This window comes from Sceloporus undulatus, chromosome 8 (genome assembly GCF_019175285.1).
Source record: "Sceloporus undulatus isolate JIND9_A2432 ecotype Alabama chromosome 8, SceUnd_v1.1, whole genome shotgun sequence".
Taxonomy (NCBI): Eukaryota; Metazoa; Chordata; class Lepidosauria; order Squamata; family Phrynosomatidae; genus Sceloporus; species Sceloporus undulatus.
The window spans coordinates 31,930,282-31,944,088 of NC_056529.1; the positions used below are offsets into that span (position 1 = coordinate 31,930,282).

Below are 13,807 nucleotides of genomic sequence, written 5' to 3' on the forward strand. Positions count from 1 at the left end.
CGTGAAGGCAGGGGAACCCAGGCCGCCATTGAGGGCTGAGGCGGGCGGGCGGCCTTCCCTTTCGGTCCCTCCTCCTCTTCCTCGTCCGGGGCTCTTCTTCTCCGTCGTCTCCGGAGGAGGAGGCCTGTCCGGAGGCGGGCTGTGGCGGTGCGTCGAGGCCGGGGAGAGCGGTGCCCGCCGGGCTCCTCCGGGCGGGACGGCGGAGGCTGCTGCGGGGGTTGCTTCTGCCTGGGCGGCATGAAGGGCAAGGAGGAGAAGGAGAAGGAGAAGGAGAAGGAAGCCGGCGGAGGAGGCGCGGGGCTGACCGGGATCGGAGGCGGCGGCGGAGGGCTGGTGGGAGGCGGGCTGGTCGGAGGAGGCCTGAGCGGCGGCGGAGGAGGAGGAGGAGGAGGAGGAGGCGGCAGCCCCGAGAAGAGCCGCAGCGCCCAGGAGTACAAGGAGCAGGGCAACCGGCTCTTCGTCGGACGCAAGTACCCGGAGGCCGCCGCCTGCTACGGAAGAGCCATCGTGAGTTTGCCTTGGGGGAGAGCCAGGGCGCCCCTGAGCATGGGCAGAGTGCCCCTTTGAGCAGGGAGTGTCCCCCTAAGCACAGGCAGAGTGGCCCTCGGAGCATGGGCAGAGTGCCCCTGACCACAGGGAGAGTGTGCCCCTGAGAGCAAGCAGAGTGTGCCCCTTGAGCATGGGCAGAGTGCCCCTTTGTGCAAAAAGTGCCCCCCTCCTCTAAGCAAGGGCATAGTGGGACTATGGAGCATGGGCAGAGTGCCCCCTCTGAGCGCAGACGTAGTGACACTCTGAGCATAGGCAGAGCATCCCTAAGCACAAGGAGTTTGCCCCCTGTGCATGGGCAAAGGTGCCCTCTGAGCATAGGCAGAGTGCTCCTGAGCAGAAGGAGAGTGTCTCTCTAAATACGGGCAGGATGAGCCTCAGAGCATGGGCAGAGTGCCTCTTTGAGCAGGGAGTGTCGCCCTAAGCACAGGCATACTGTCCCTCTGAGCACGGGCAAAGTGCCCCAAAGCACAGAGTATGGGGCAGAGTGTGGCTCCTGAGCATGAGCAAAGTGGCTCTTTGAGCAGGGAGTGCCCCCCTACCTTCCCGGAAACACACATAGTGACCCTCTGAGCATGGGCAGAGCACATCCCTGAGCAGATGTAGAGTATGCCCCTGAATATGGGCAGAATGAGCCCCGGAGCATGGGCAGAGTGCCTCTTCAAGCAGGGAGGCACTCTACCCATGCTCAGAGACCCATCCTTCCCCTTAATATAGTGCCCATCTGAGCATGGGCAGAGTGCCACTAAGCACAGGTGGTGTGCTCCCTGAATATGACAAAGTGACCCCTTGAGCACGGGCAGAATGTGTCCATGAGCATGGGCAGAGTGCCACTCTTGAGCACAGGCAGGGCATGCACACTGGCAAACAGTCTGGCCTCGGATCGGGACAGGAGTGGGCAGCTTGTGGGCTTGTTTCTTGGAGTGCTTGTTCTCCCATTATCCCTTCTCATTGACTGCGCTGGGGGATGATAGGAGTCGCAGGCCAGAAGCCTTTGGTCAGCCAGAGTTTGGCCAGCCTTGGATTGTCAGAGCAATGCTGCGGAAGAGGAAGAGGCCAGCCTTGCCAGGGCCAAGGCTAGGCTTGGCTTGGAAGGGAGCGTGGGCAGACTGCATTGGCTTTGGATTGAAAACTTGTTGGCCCTCCAGATGTTGGACTCCTATCGTCCCTCACAGTTCGCTTTATGTGAGTCTGATGGGAATTGCAGTCCTGGAGGGTGGCAATTGGTGGGCAACATAGGTCAGAAAAGGAAGAGATGAGCAACTGTTTATTTTAGCTTATATTTATTTATATGCCACCTTTTCCCCAGAGAGCATTGGACTAGGACTCTGGAAGCCAGGGTTCGGATCCTGGCTCGGCCATGTGAACCCACTGGGTGACTTTTGGCAAGGCGCACTCTCTCAGCCTCAGAGGAAGGCAACGGCAAACCCCCTCTGAAGACACTTGCCAAGAAAACCCCATAAGTGTCACCATAAGTGTCATGTCTTTTTAGACTGTAAGCCAGAGGGCAGGGAACCATCTGAATGACTATCTGTAATGTGCTCTGAGACCCTTACTTCTTACTCCTACTCTCCAGCCCTGCATAAGTCTGAAACGACTCAAAGGCACACAACAACAACAACAAGAGCAACAACAACAACGACACCAAAAGGAACCCAGGAGAAGGGGGACTTGGACATCTCTGGGGAGTACTGCAATCTACAGCTTACTGAATAAAGCTTTTCCCAATCTGCTGAAGGCTTGTCTTCCTGGCGTTAGCCTGTCAGGTCTCAGTCCAACAGTTTGCCCTATGCCACTGGCATATTTGGGCTCCATAGCACTGGGTGGGTAGGTAAGATGTCTCCCCTCCTCAAGGGGCATGGCTGAGTGCCATCCTCACTTGTCTAGACTCTTAACTCGCCTCCTCCAAGGGACCTGGGGGCAGATTAGAGGTGCCTGTGCTGAGGATCGGATGTGACTCAGCTTTGTGGAGCCAGGAATGCTCCTTCCAATTAACCAGAGCCACCCCAAGTTCCCCAAGACAAGAAGCACAAAAGGCAGATCTTGGCACACTCCTGGATGAAGAGGTGGCGTAACCTTCTGCCGGCAGATCAGGAATGGGCACAAATCACTCAGTCCTCCTCGGCTTTACGGTCAGAGCATCTTCCGGGCGGGGAGGTAGGAGTTAGTGGAGTAGTCATGCGCATAGGGCCAGACGAAGCTTCAGTGTTCAGGAGCAGTATATTTCTGAATACTGATTTCTTGGTAGAGGGATGGAGGGAGGGCCTTTCATCTGCTACTCTGCCTAGACATGGAGCTGTGATGTTTGTTCTCCTCTCGGAGAATAGGACACAGAGCAATGGTTGCAAACTGCAAGAAAAGAGATTCCACCTAAACATTAGGAGGAACATCCTGACAGTAAGAGCTGTTCAGCAGTGGAAGACGCTGCCTTGGAAGGTGGTGGAGTCTTCTTCTTTGGAGGTCTTTAAACAGAGGCTGGATGGCAATCTCTTGGGGATGCTCTGATTGTGATTTCCTGCATGGCAGAATGGGGTTGGACTGGATGGCCCTTGGGGTCTCTTCCAGCTCTGATTCTATGATTCTCTCCCTTGGCAGAAAGGGCACTGGGATTTGGAATAGATGGAGGGCTTTTCATCCACTGCTGGGACTAAGGATGATGGAGCAGCCCCTGCCTCTTCTACTCTCCCTCCCCATCTGCAAACTTAATATGTAACAGGAGATGGCCAGTGGGTTGGATCTGTCCACTTCCCACAAGTCTCTGCCTGAACTTGTTTTAATTTATAGTCAGAATAATAATAATAAATAGTCCCAGTTTGGAACTCAAAACTCAAAAAAGGAACAACAAATCCAGCACAGCCTGAAAAATGTCATTCCAACAGTATATATATCCCCACTCTCTTCTATGCCAGCATTCTCAGACGATGCCAAAGCCACAGCTGCTGGCGAAACATCAGGAATAAGCTCTTCTAAAACATGGCCTCATAGCCAGAACAACCCACAAAAAACTATGGATGCTGGAGAGCTGTGAAAGAAGAGAATGGGAATAGGATACTTTCGGTCAAAACTGCTGTGGGGGAGTTTGTCTGCTATAATAATATCTCTTTTTCTAGGCTGCTTGATTTGACAGGGATCCCCATCTTACTCTGTCTGACTTCATTATGGAGCCAGATTGTTAAATTACACTTTTGAGGGCTGGATCACCACATGGAAGCTCTGGAGTTGGAACAGAGGCCTTCCTTCCCTGAGCAGTACTTGGTCAGGGTTGGAAGGACAAAAGGCAGACTTTGGTCCTTTTCCTGTTAGATCCAGAATAATCTCTCATCTTTGCCTGCCAGCCTCTCATTTAGCTGAGTCCAGTTGATTCTCCAGAGCCATTAAGCCGCTTGTGTTGCAAAAGGGAGCATTTTCTGCAAACTGCTTGCCTCTCCAGCAGTGTGTCCAAACTGCACTGTTTGGAGAGCTCTATATTCCTCTGGATTGCTCGCCTTTGGGATGGTGCTATTTGGCTCTTTTTACCTCTGTTTGCATGTTCATTTTTGTAGTTTCTTCTTACCTCTTTAGGGTGTAATGGTCATTGGGCATGCCTTACAATTTAGGCCACAAGTGTTAATAGCTCATCCGTAAAATTGTTTTAGTAGGTCAGTACCTACATTTAGCTTTCATTTACTATTGAGGTATTCATAGGCTCTCTCTGTGTGTATGTATATATGTGTAAGAAAGAGAATAATTTCTCCTTTTGCTTGCAGCATACCCTGCTTGATAGCTTGGAGAGAACGTTCATTTGCAAGAGAATAGTTGTTTAGAAGCCTGATTCAGATCATAGAGTTGGACATTTATCACTCTTCGCCTATCCCACTCCTACTTTTGGTTCGTAGTCTCCCATCCAAGTTCTGACCAGGCATGACCCTGCTTTGCTTCCAAGATCAGACAGGATCTGGTGCCTTTAGGGTATTTGGGCCCCTTTTCCTTTGATGCACCTCACTGAAATGGAAGTCTTAAGTATATCTGATGGCACATTTGACAACCGGCATGGTATAATGGTTTGAGCATCCAATTCTGACCCTGGAGATCAGGGTTCAATTCCCTACTTGTCCATGGAAACCCACTGGGTAACCTTGGACCAGTCGTACAATCCCAGCCCCAGAAAACCCTGTAATAGGGTCCCCTTTGTTTTAGTACATTAGCATATTATTTTAGTATTTTAGCATTTTATGTTGCTGTGTTTTATTGTGTTTTATGTTGCTGTGTTTTATTGCCCATTGTTGATTATATATATATATATATTTGATGTTCCGACCTTAAGTGGAAAGGGTGTGATAATTAAACATTATTACATTACGGTTGCCATAAGTCGGAAATGACTTGAAAGCACACAACAATGACACATGTTATTCTTCTCACTTGAGCCTTCTGGCTAATGGGTCAGCCTTTCATTCTCATTTCCTTTCAGAATCGGAATCCTTTAGTGGCAGTCTACTACACCAATCGGGCCTTATGTTACCTGAAGATGCAGCAACATGACAAGGCCTTGGCCGACTGTAAGCATGCCCTGGAGCTGGACAGCCAGTCAGTAAAGGCACACTTCTTTCTGGGCCAATGCCAGATGGAGATGGAGAACTACGACGAGGCCATCGCTAACCTTCAGAGAGGTGAGATGGGAGGGCCCTACTGGCATTCCCTTCCTGGAGTCACATATGGGATACCAAGGCTGTGACTGCAATACAGAAATAATGCAGTTTGACACCACTTTAATGGCCATGGCTCAGTGCTATGAAACTCTGGGATTTGTAGTTTTGTGAGATATTTAGTCTTCTCTGTCAGAGAGCTGACAGCATATCCCAGGTTCCATAGGATGCAGCCATGGAAGTTAAAGTGCTGTCAAATTGCATTAATTCTGCAGTGCAGATACAGTTCAATGCTTTGTTGCATTGGTTTTGTTTGTCATGTTGCTGTCCTGGCATATATAGACTTCCTCCCCATTTCTGTATCTGGGGTTTATCAGACTACAAAAGTCTACCATTTGTGAGTATGAAACAGTTACGCTTAGGTGGAGATTCTAGCGTTAGACAGGTATAATTCTCTAGGGAGAAATATACCATAGACATGGGTCCTGATCTGGGGAGAAATTACCTGAGTGTCTTTATTTAGGGAAGAATTAGCCAAGTATCCTTATCTGGAGAGGAATTCTGGGCTGCAGCCTTTAAAGGTCACTGTTGTTGTAAATTGCCCAGCCTTGTGCTTCTCCTTCTTGATCCTTCTGGAAATCTATTATTATTATTATTATTATTATTATTATTATTATTATTCCTGGCCAGATGAGGCCTCTATTTTTGTCTCTTTGTCACATGCTGTATACACATACGTGCACATCCATCATAGTTGGAACCAACCTTTTGGTTTTGGAAAGGACCCAAGCTTTTGGGTAGGAAAAGGCCCAGGCTACCTTTTCCTACCCAGTGTCCACAAAACAGGACCCAACCGATCCCTCCTGCAATCAAATCAGGAACTCTGGTTTAATTAAAATAGTTTGTGGGAACAATCCAGGATAAATGTGTGGCTTTGCATTGTGGCTTATACCAGTTTTAAACAAACGGACGTTCCTCCAGTTCAAGCATAACAAGGAACGGTGCTATATTTAAAAGTGGAAGTTTCTGCTCTTCTCCTTGTAGCCAAGCAGGAAGAGAAGAGAGTGATGCATCCTTAATCCCACTGTGGGGACCTGTGGTTTCCTGTCACAACTGAACCAGCTCTGAGCATTTGCAATCTTAACATGTTCCCTCACCTTGCTTTGGGAAGTCTTCTGGTTCTGCCACATTCCATTCTTACATAAGATCTGAGAGAAGGCTGTTGCCCAGGAATCCCAACTCAGCTTCTAATTTTGAAAAAAGTCCTTGTTGATTTTGAAAAAGTTTTCTTCCAAAGCTTTTTGAATTGTTTGGTGAAACAAGTTGAGTTTGTGGCTGCTTGAGGGCTCAGACTTTGGCTTTTTAGTCTGTATCATTTTTCTTATTCACTTAGCACCATAGTAGTTTCTGGAGTGCTGCAGCAGATTCTTAAACAGATAGGATAGGGCTTGGGGGGGAAATATCTGTTTGGACTCCAGTCACCAAAATCCCCAGCCAGAATGGGCATGTTGGCTGGGGAACTGTGGGAGCTGCAGTCCCAAAAAGTAACTTTTCCATGCACTGATAATATATCAAGGGAGAAGTATTTTTAGCTCTCCAGATGTTTAGGACCACACCTCCCATCAGCCCCACTGGCATGGCCATGAATGAGGGATTCTTGGCCAAAATAGTTGGAGTGCTAGCTGTTTTGTGTGCTGCCTTGAATGCTGACCTATTGCTTGGAATCTGTGCTGAATAAAGTTGGCATGCATGTTTCCACATGTATTCAGAGGGACCTCATACCCCAAGTTAGGTTCCCAAAGTTTGACTATTCTGTGGCCCTGACCAAGCTTCAGCTTATCTCTCGAATATGGACCCCTTTTGCATGACACAGTTAAAAAATCATATAGCACTATGATTCCACTTGGGACTGTCATGGTTCCATTCTGGGATTGGCAGTTTAGGGAGGGACACTTAGAATTCTCAACAAGAGAGTTCTAGTGCCTCACCAAACTCCCTTTTGACCCACTCTTTCCTGGGTCCCTTTCACATGACACAGTTATAGCACTATGATTCCACTTTAAATTTCATGGTTCCATCCTTTGGAATCCTGGGATTGGCAGTTCAGAGAGGGGTATTTAAAATTCTCAGCCAGAGAACTGTAGTGCATCACCAACTACTAACCCAGGATCTCATAGGAGATGGCCACAGTAGTTAAAATGAAAATATAGCTCTATAATTGTGTACATGGGAGGGCCTTGTGTACAGACTGGAATTGCAATCTCAGTTCTTTGACGCTGCTTGTGTCTGTGCCCCACGCTCTCCTACCTCTCAGCCTACAACTTAGCCAAAGAGCAACGCCTGAACTTTGGGGATGACATTCCAAGTGCTCTACGGATCGCCAAGAAGAAGCGTTGGAACAACATTGAAGAGAAGCGGATTAACCAGGAAAACGAGTTGCACTCCTATCTCACCAAACTTATCATGGCAGAGAAAGAAAGGTATGGGGTGTCTGTAGTAGGGAAGGGTTAATAAACACAAAATAAAAAACCCAAACCCTCATAGTGTGAGGAAATGTTGTTAACTTCAAACTTGCTGAACTGGGTGCTTCCACTCACCAGCAGTACTACAGTCATAGTGGAAATAGTAGTAACAGAAGCAGTTACCACCACCTCCTCCTTCACAATTTTATTTCAATCCTGCCTTTGACTAGAACCAGCTCTCATGGCACCTTCAAATTAAAACAATACAAATGTTAAAAATACAGAAGGGGCAGGTTGGAAACAAATGCCTTAAATAAGTAATTCATAATAAATAAAATGGAACTAAACCATTGGTTACATTACTCAGAACAACTTCTCCCTTGAAAATTAACATGACTAGCTGTGCATTTTGTCCCTGATAATCAAGTTTTCTCTCTGTGGGAAGTATATTGCTGCTGAAGAATAAAAGGAACATCCTTCTGCACAGTCTAGGAGTTATTGCACCTCACACTGAACAATTGGATGAGATCCTTAATTTAGGCTCAGGGCTTGATAGCTCCAAAGCAGTATATTGAACTGAACGCCAAAGATGGCTGCCTAATATTATTCCACAAACCAGCTGGGAGTGGGCAGGGTGGAGTTCACCAACTATATGCTATTGTTAACTCAGAACCTGGGGAAGTTACTTGTCTACATCTTCTAGAACCTCCAAGGCAGCATGGTTAAGGGATTCTTTGAGTTGTAGTCCAGTAAAATATCATTTCCAAGCTCTCCTTGGCATGTAGGATGCTGCCATGCACCATGTGTACTCACATGGTGTGTACTCACCTCCCCCCCTTCCCTCTGCCAGCATTAGACTGGCACGAGGTTGTAATGTTTTTTAATATGTCTAGGTTTTATTGCGATATTGTGATACGGTTTCTTTGTATGTTGTATTTGCTTTGATGTATACTGTACTGTTAACCTTGTTGTGCACCGCCCTGATTTGAAGAAGGGCGGTATAAAAATAAAACTTTTATTTATTTATTATTTTTATGTCTGTCTGTTTGTCTGGCTAAGTCGGTATTGGCTATCTTGAATGGCCAGGGTCGCAAGGTGCAGGGCTATCCCATGTACCTCAAAAAACCTAGGATCTTTGGGAATAGAAAGCAGGTGCTGTCTTGCCAAGCCATAGTCCTTCCACCAACCTTTGGTCTGCTTCTAATGGCTTTGTTGTTGTTTCTGCTTCTCTTGCAGGGAGTTAGATGAATGCCGACGGGCACAGGAAGATGAGAACATGGAGGAAAACCGAAGCCGGGCACAGCTGGCCAACATCGAAGCCAAACATGTGAGGACCAGTTGTACCTTTTTGTCCCAGGTTAGCCCCTTATTTAGGCAGAAGTTACCGGACACTATTGCCCATCAGCTCCAGCAGGCCTAGTAGTTTAGCAGCATCTGGAGGCTCACAAGTGGCCCACCTTTTAGTTCAGGCCTCTGGGATGGTTTCAGTTGTGGTCCTCCAGATGTTGTAGGGCTGCAGTTCCCACCACACATATAGCTAGCACAGACTATGGTGAAGGATGATGGGAACTAGAGGCCAGCTACAGGGCACACTCTTTGCTTATGTTGATTACCCAAGGAATTCTTGTTAGTTTTAGCTTATTGGGAGGTTGGCTTTATCCTTACTGTTCTATTTCCATTCTGTGCTGGGCCTTTTCCCCCTCCTGTTAAGACAGTCTTTTCCACCCTAGTGCCCTGCTGGCTGGGGATTATGAGAACTGTAGTCCTCCACATCTGGAAGTGGCATGCTTTGCTAAATACTCTCTTTCTGTTTCAGGAAAAATATCTAGCAGACATGGACGAACTGTTTTCCCAGGTGGATGAAAAGCGGAAGGTGAGGGTACACTTAAGCTGCAGTCAAGTTCCTAGGCAAAATTTGTGTGGCGCATTTGGTTTTTTAAAGTCCTTATACGGACTTTATAAGCCATTCTGAAGTTTACTTACTAGCATCTTTATCTGCCTGGATCTAGATGTTCTATTTTGACCTCTTCCTTTTGGGGGTAAGACAGCTAGTGACCTGAGACAGGGCCTTTTCAGTGGTAGCTCCTCATCTTTATAGTGTTGTGGAAGAGTGTTGCTTTAGAGGCTTGATTGAGGCTTATGCTAGCTTCATTCTGGTGCCAAGATAAAGCATAACTTTTTATCAAAAGCCTTTAGATTCTTACAGTTTTGCCCGAACCAGCACAAGTGGATTCTTTAAAACTCTTATAATTATGAAATTGTTTTATTTGCTTTTAAACTCTTCTATCTTGCTTTGTTAAATCTTTAATTTGTTCAAAATTCTTTAAAATTGATGTGATGTATTTATTTGCCACACTGAAATCTCACGATACTATAATTTGGAATATTGAAAGAAATTATAAAATCAATAAGCGCCAGCAGTCCTAGCCACCATTGCCAGGGGTGGATCATAGACAAACATTGCCCGCTCTTACAATAAGGAGAAGTTGCATTAGAATCTTGCCTGCTTGGGCTAAATCTCTGAACTCTCCTTTCCCTCCTTTGGATTAGAAACGGGACATCCCTGATTACCTATGTGGAAAGATCAGCTTTGAACTGATGCGGGAGCCCTGTATCACACCCAGTGGGATTACCTACGACCGGAAGGACATAGAAGAGCATCTCCAGGTAAGAGGTGTTCCAGCTATTTTGGTGGGCTGCAATAGTGTGACAAAGGTTGGCAATATTACTTCTTTGATCTAAAATCCCCAGAATTCCTAGGAGATTTAGAAAGGTACAGTAAACACAAGCCAGTATGGTGTAATGGTTTGAGCATTGGAATGTGACTCAGCAGACCAGTGTTCAAATCTCCTCTTGGCCATGGAAATCTAAGGCCCCAGGTATTTTGCAGTAGGGACATAACATTTGGATTTAAGCCTCATTGATGCAAAATGAGAGAAACTGGAGGCATCTGCATTGTTTTACAGAGGTTTTCTAAAATTGCATTTCACTCACACACAATGATGAAGGGGTGCCTCCTTTAGTGCGAACTCTGACTAGACCATATTGCTGAAAATGTTAAAATGCAGTTTTCTCCCCTCTTCCACTTACCTCCTTAACCTTAAAGGTTTGGGGTTCTTGCTTGGAGATTTTAAAACTTGAATTTTTAAGCACAGCTTCTGACTTGGTGGACCAAGCGGTAGAAGTCTTTGCTTCTTTGAGTCTACTCTTTCCTCCTTCACTGCTCTCTGTTGCCTTTTACTGGCTTCCCCTCATAATTTATTATGCTTCTTATGGAAGGGGCAAAATAGACCTCCATTTATGTAAATTATGTAGTCTCCCAGTGCAGTTCATCTTGATGCCCGACACGTGCCGGTCATCACCCACATGTTTCCAAGGCAACCTTTGGCTGCCTTAAAAGGCTAGAAGAATAAATGCCAAGACTGCAGATCTGAATTAATGCATCATGTAGGACTTCCCCAGCCAATATTCTATTGATTAAAAAAATCATTTCCCCCCCAGCCCTACTGTGAGCCACACATCTCTCAGAGTAAGCCCAAATGCTTCCCTGTTCCTCTGCAGTCTCTCAAAATGGCAACAGGGAGTGGCATTACTGCACTACCTGACACCATTTTGAGAGGGACTGCAGCGGAAAATGAAGGTATTTGGGCTAGAAGGTGGTTGGTGTGGGAATATTTTTGAGTTTTTTCATTTGTTGTGGCAGTTCCTGTGTGGTTTGAGGGCAAAAAGTGCCTGAAACCCATGCTGAAAAAACATTGTAACATTTTGATAGGGGGTTTCAGGGCCACAAAAGTGGGTTACAGGGTATGCAGTTTGCCCACTGCTGCCACAGATACTCCCATTCCCCTCCCTGACTGAGTGTGCATACTGTGTCTGATGTGAATTGCAGTCCCGCTACATCTGCTAAACTGCACTTTGTCAAAACCTTCTCTGGATTGCTGGCCCACTCTTAATGGTGTTGGGATATGCTGCTTTTGGACAGTGAGCATCTCTAGCCCTTCGACCTGAGACGCCTCATGCCAGGCCAAATGCCTTGGTCCTCCATCCTACCCCTTCCCAGCCTGGTATCTGCCAATTGTGGCTGTGCTGGTTGGGAACTGGTGAGAGTTGTAAGTCCAACCCATCTGGAGACTCTTGGATTGAGGGAGGCTGCCATGCTGGGTCTTTGCCACCAAGTGTTTCCTATCTCAAGAAAACCTATATTTCTGCAAATACAGTACAAATCAAACTGTTTTAGAGCATAGAAATTGTGATGACTTGAGGTCCTTTTCACTAAGAATTTGGTTTGTTGAATTATTTTTGTAGCACACAATCTCTCAAAAGTGTCTGTTCTAGGTTTGTTCTGTCCATGCACACTAAAATTGCCTGGGAGTCAGAGGATAATATGGTTAGCTTCTCTTGAAGATGGAAGCAAACTGACCAGATTGAAGCTTTATGATGCTGGGGTGTAGGATTGTCTGTGGGTCAGGAGAGTGCTATTTTTCTGCCTCGAGACACTTTGGCAGAGGGTGCATAGACTCCCCCAAAATGGGGTGGATGCGGGAAAACCAAACTTCAAGTGGCTGGAAGTATATGAAAAATGGATATATAGTTTGATGTGAAACACTATGGGGGAATGTGCAGAGTGCAAGCTGTTTAAAAATTGAACTGGTGCTCCTGGCAGCTTCCATTAGAGGCACTTTAATCTTTCTGCTAGAAAAAAGGCTAGTCTGGGGTTTGCAGTTGGGGGCCATAAATCAGCATTGGGGTCTGCAGCTAGAGATGTGGAGGCCTGGAAAAGAACTGGGGAGAAACCATCATAAAAGTATCGAAGGGAAAAAAGCCTCTGCATTACTATAGTTGTTTTCTCCTTCCTTAGCCTGTAGGTTCTTCATCAGACTGATTCTTGCCCTCATCTTCCTGTTCTTTTCTGTTTCTCTTGCAGCGTGTCGGCCACTTCGACCCAGTGACGCGAAGCCCATTGACCCAGGACCAGCTGATCCCCAACCTTGCCATGAAAGAGGTGATAGATGCGTTCATATCTGAAAACGGCTGGGTAGAAGATTACTGATGACCAATGGGGAGGCAGGGTGGGGGGAAAGGCCATGTCTGCTCGGCTGCGGCTTCGCAGCGTTCCTAGCCATGACAGCGAAGGCACCCTGCAGACTACTACGGACTCCTCTCCGGACTAGCTGGGCCAGCACCATGCCTTACTGTCTGTCTGTCCCTCCTCTTCCCGCTCTGGATGTCTGGGGTTTCATTGGCTCTGCCAAGCAAGGGTCAGTTGGCCCCCTGCCTTAGCCTTTCCTTGGCTCCTTTTTTGATCAGCTTCCATGCGGGGCTTTATAAGACAGGCCTGGGCCCTGGCCTCAAAATGGCAGAGAAGGAGGGCAGACATTAAAGAATCCAGATGAAGAGGGAGGCCTGAGAGCCCCCAAGGAACCCATGGTGGCACATGAAGGACATTCCTCCCACGCCCAGCCCATGCCCGCCCCTCAGCACAGATCACTTCATTCCCCTTGGCACCCACCTTCCTTCCATAACTATGCTGCTGATGGAGGGCCTGGCCTCTGTAGTGATCAAAATGCCAGAAAAGCCGGATCCTTTGCCCCCACCCCAGCCGTCCCTGGCTTGGCTTTGAGATGTTGTTTCTTGCCTGCTCTCTGTTTGTACAAAGTTTTTGTTTTTTCTCTCCATTTTCATTTGTTCAGGATAGCTGGGTGGTGTTTTTTTCCTTTTTCTTTTCTCCTTCATCTGTTTTTCTTTGTAAATACATAGCCACTTATTTTGGGGGGGGGCTAGAGGGAAGTGGGCACATTATTCTACACATGTTGACTGGAATTTGAGCTTCTTCAGGATAAGCAGTTCACTTGTTTGTGTGCATTGGGCAAAACGGAGCCCCTTTACCTCCTTCCAGGTAGTTGTTTTATCCATTAAACCATTCAAAGGACATTCTTTTTTTTTTGGTTGCTTTTAATTAAAAGTTTCCCCTTAAATAACAACACTATGTTTTGAATTTTCATTGATGGTGTATATTGTTCTCATGCACCAGGACATTTTAAAAAAATCTTTGCCTTATGTGGGGTATGTTGTGAATTGAGACTCGCAGCGCATTGTGGATGTGGGTTAGGATTTAAAGTCTTTCTGCATTAGGTCCATGAGTGTGTTGTTACTGTTGATGTTCTTACAAACTGA

The 13,807-nt window shown here is 46.8% G+C and overlaps 1 protein-coding gene across 2 annotated transcripts; it reads left to right on the forward strand.

Annotated features, from left to right (window-relative positions):
• The first annotated feature begins 6 nt into the window (after positions 1-6).
• Positions 7-13,614, forward strand: STUB1 (STIP1 homology and U-box containing protein 1). Of its 2 annotated transcripts, none has more exons than XM_042438285.1 (7): positions 7-507; positions 4,997-5,195; positions 7,486-7,651; positions 8,870-8,990; positions 9,450-9,506; positions 10,184-10,300; positions 12,558-13,614. In XM_042438285.1, the coding sequence occupies exons 1-7, from the start codon at positions 238-240 to the stop codon at positions 12,681-12,683; spliced, it is 1,056 nt and encodes a 351-aa protein (XP_042294219.1). In that variant the 5' UTR covers positions 7-237; the 3' UTR covers positions 12,684-13,614. The 2 variants fall into 2 exon arrangements, with proteins under 2 accessions (XP_042294219.1, XP_042294220.1); XM_042438286.1 differs by having other exon boundaries at positions 8,870-8,960.
• The last annotated feature ends 193 nt before the right edge of the window (positions 13,615-13,807 follow it).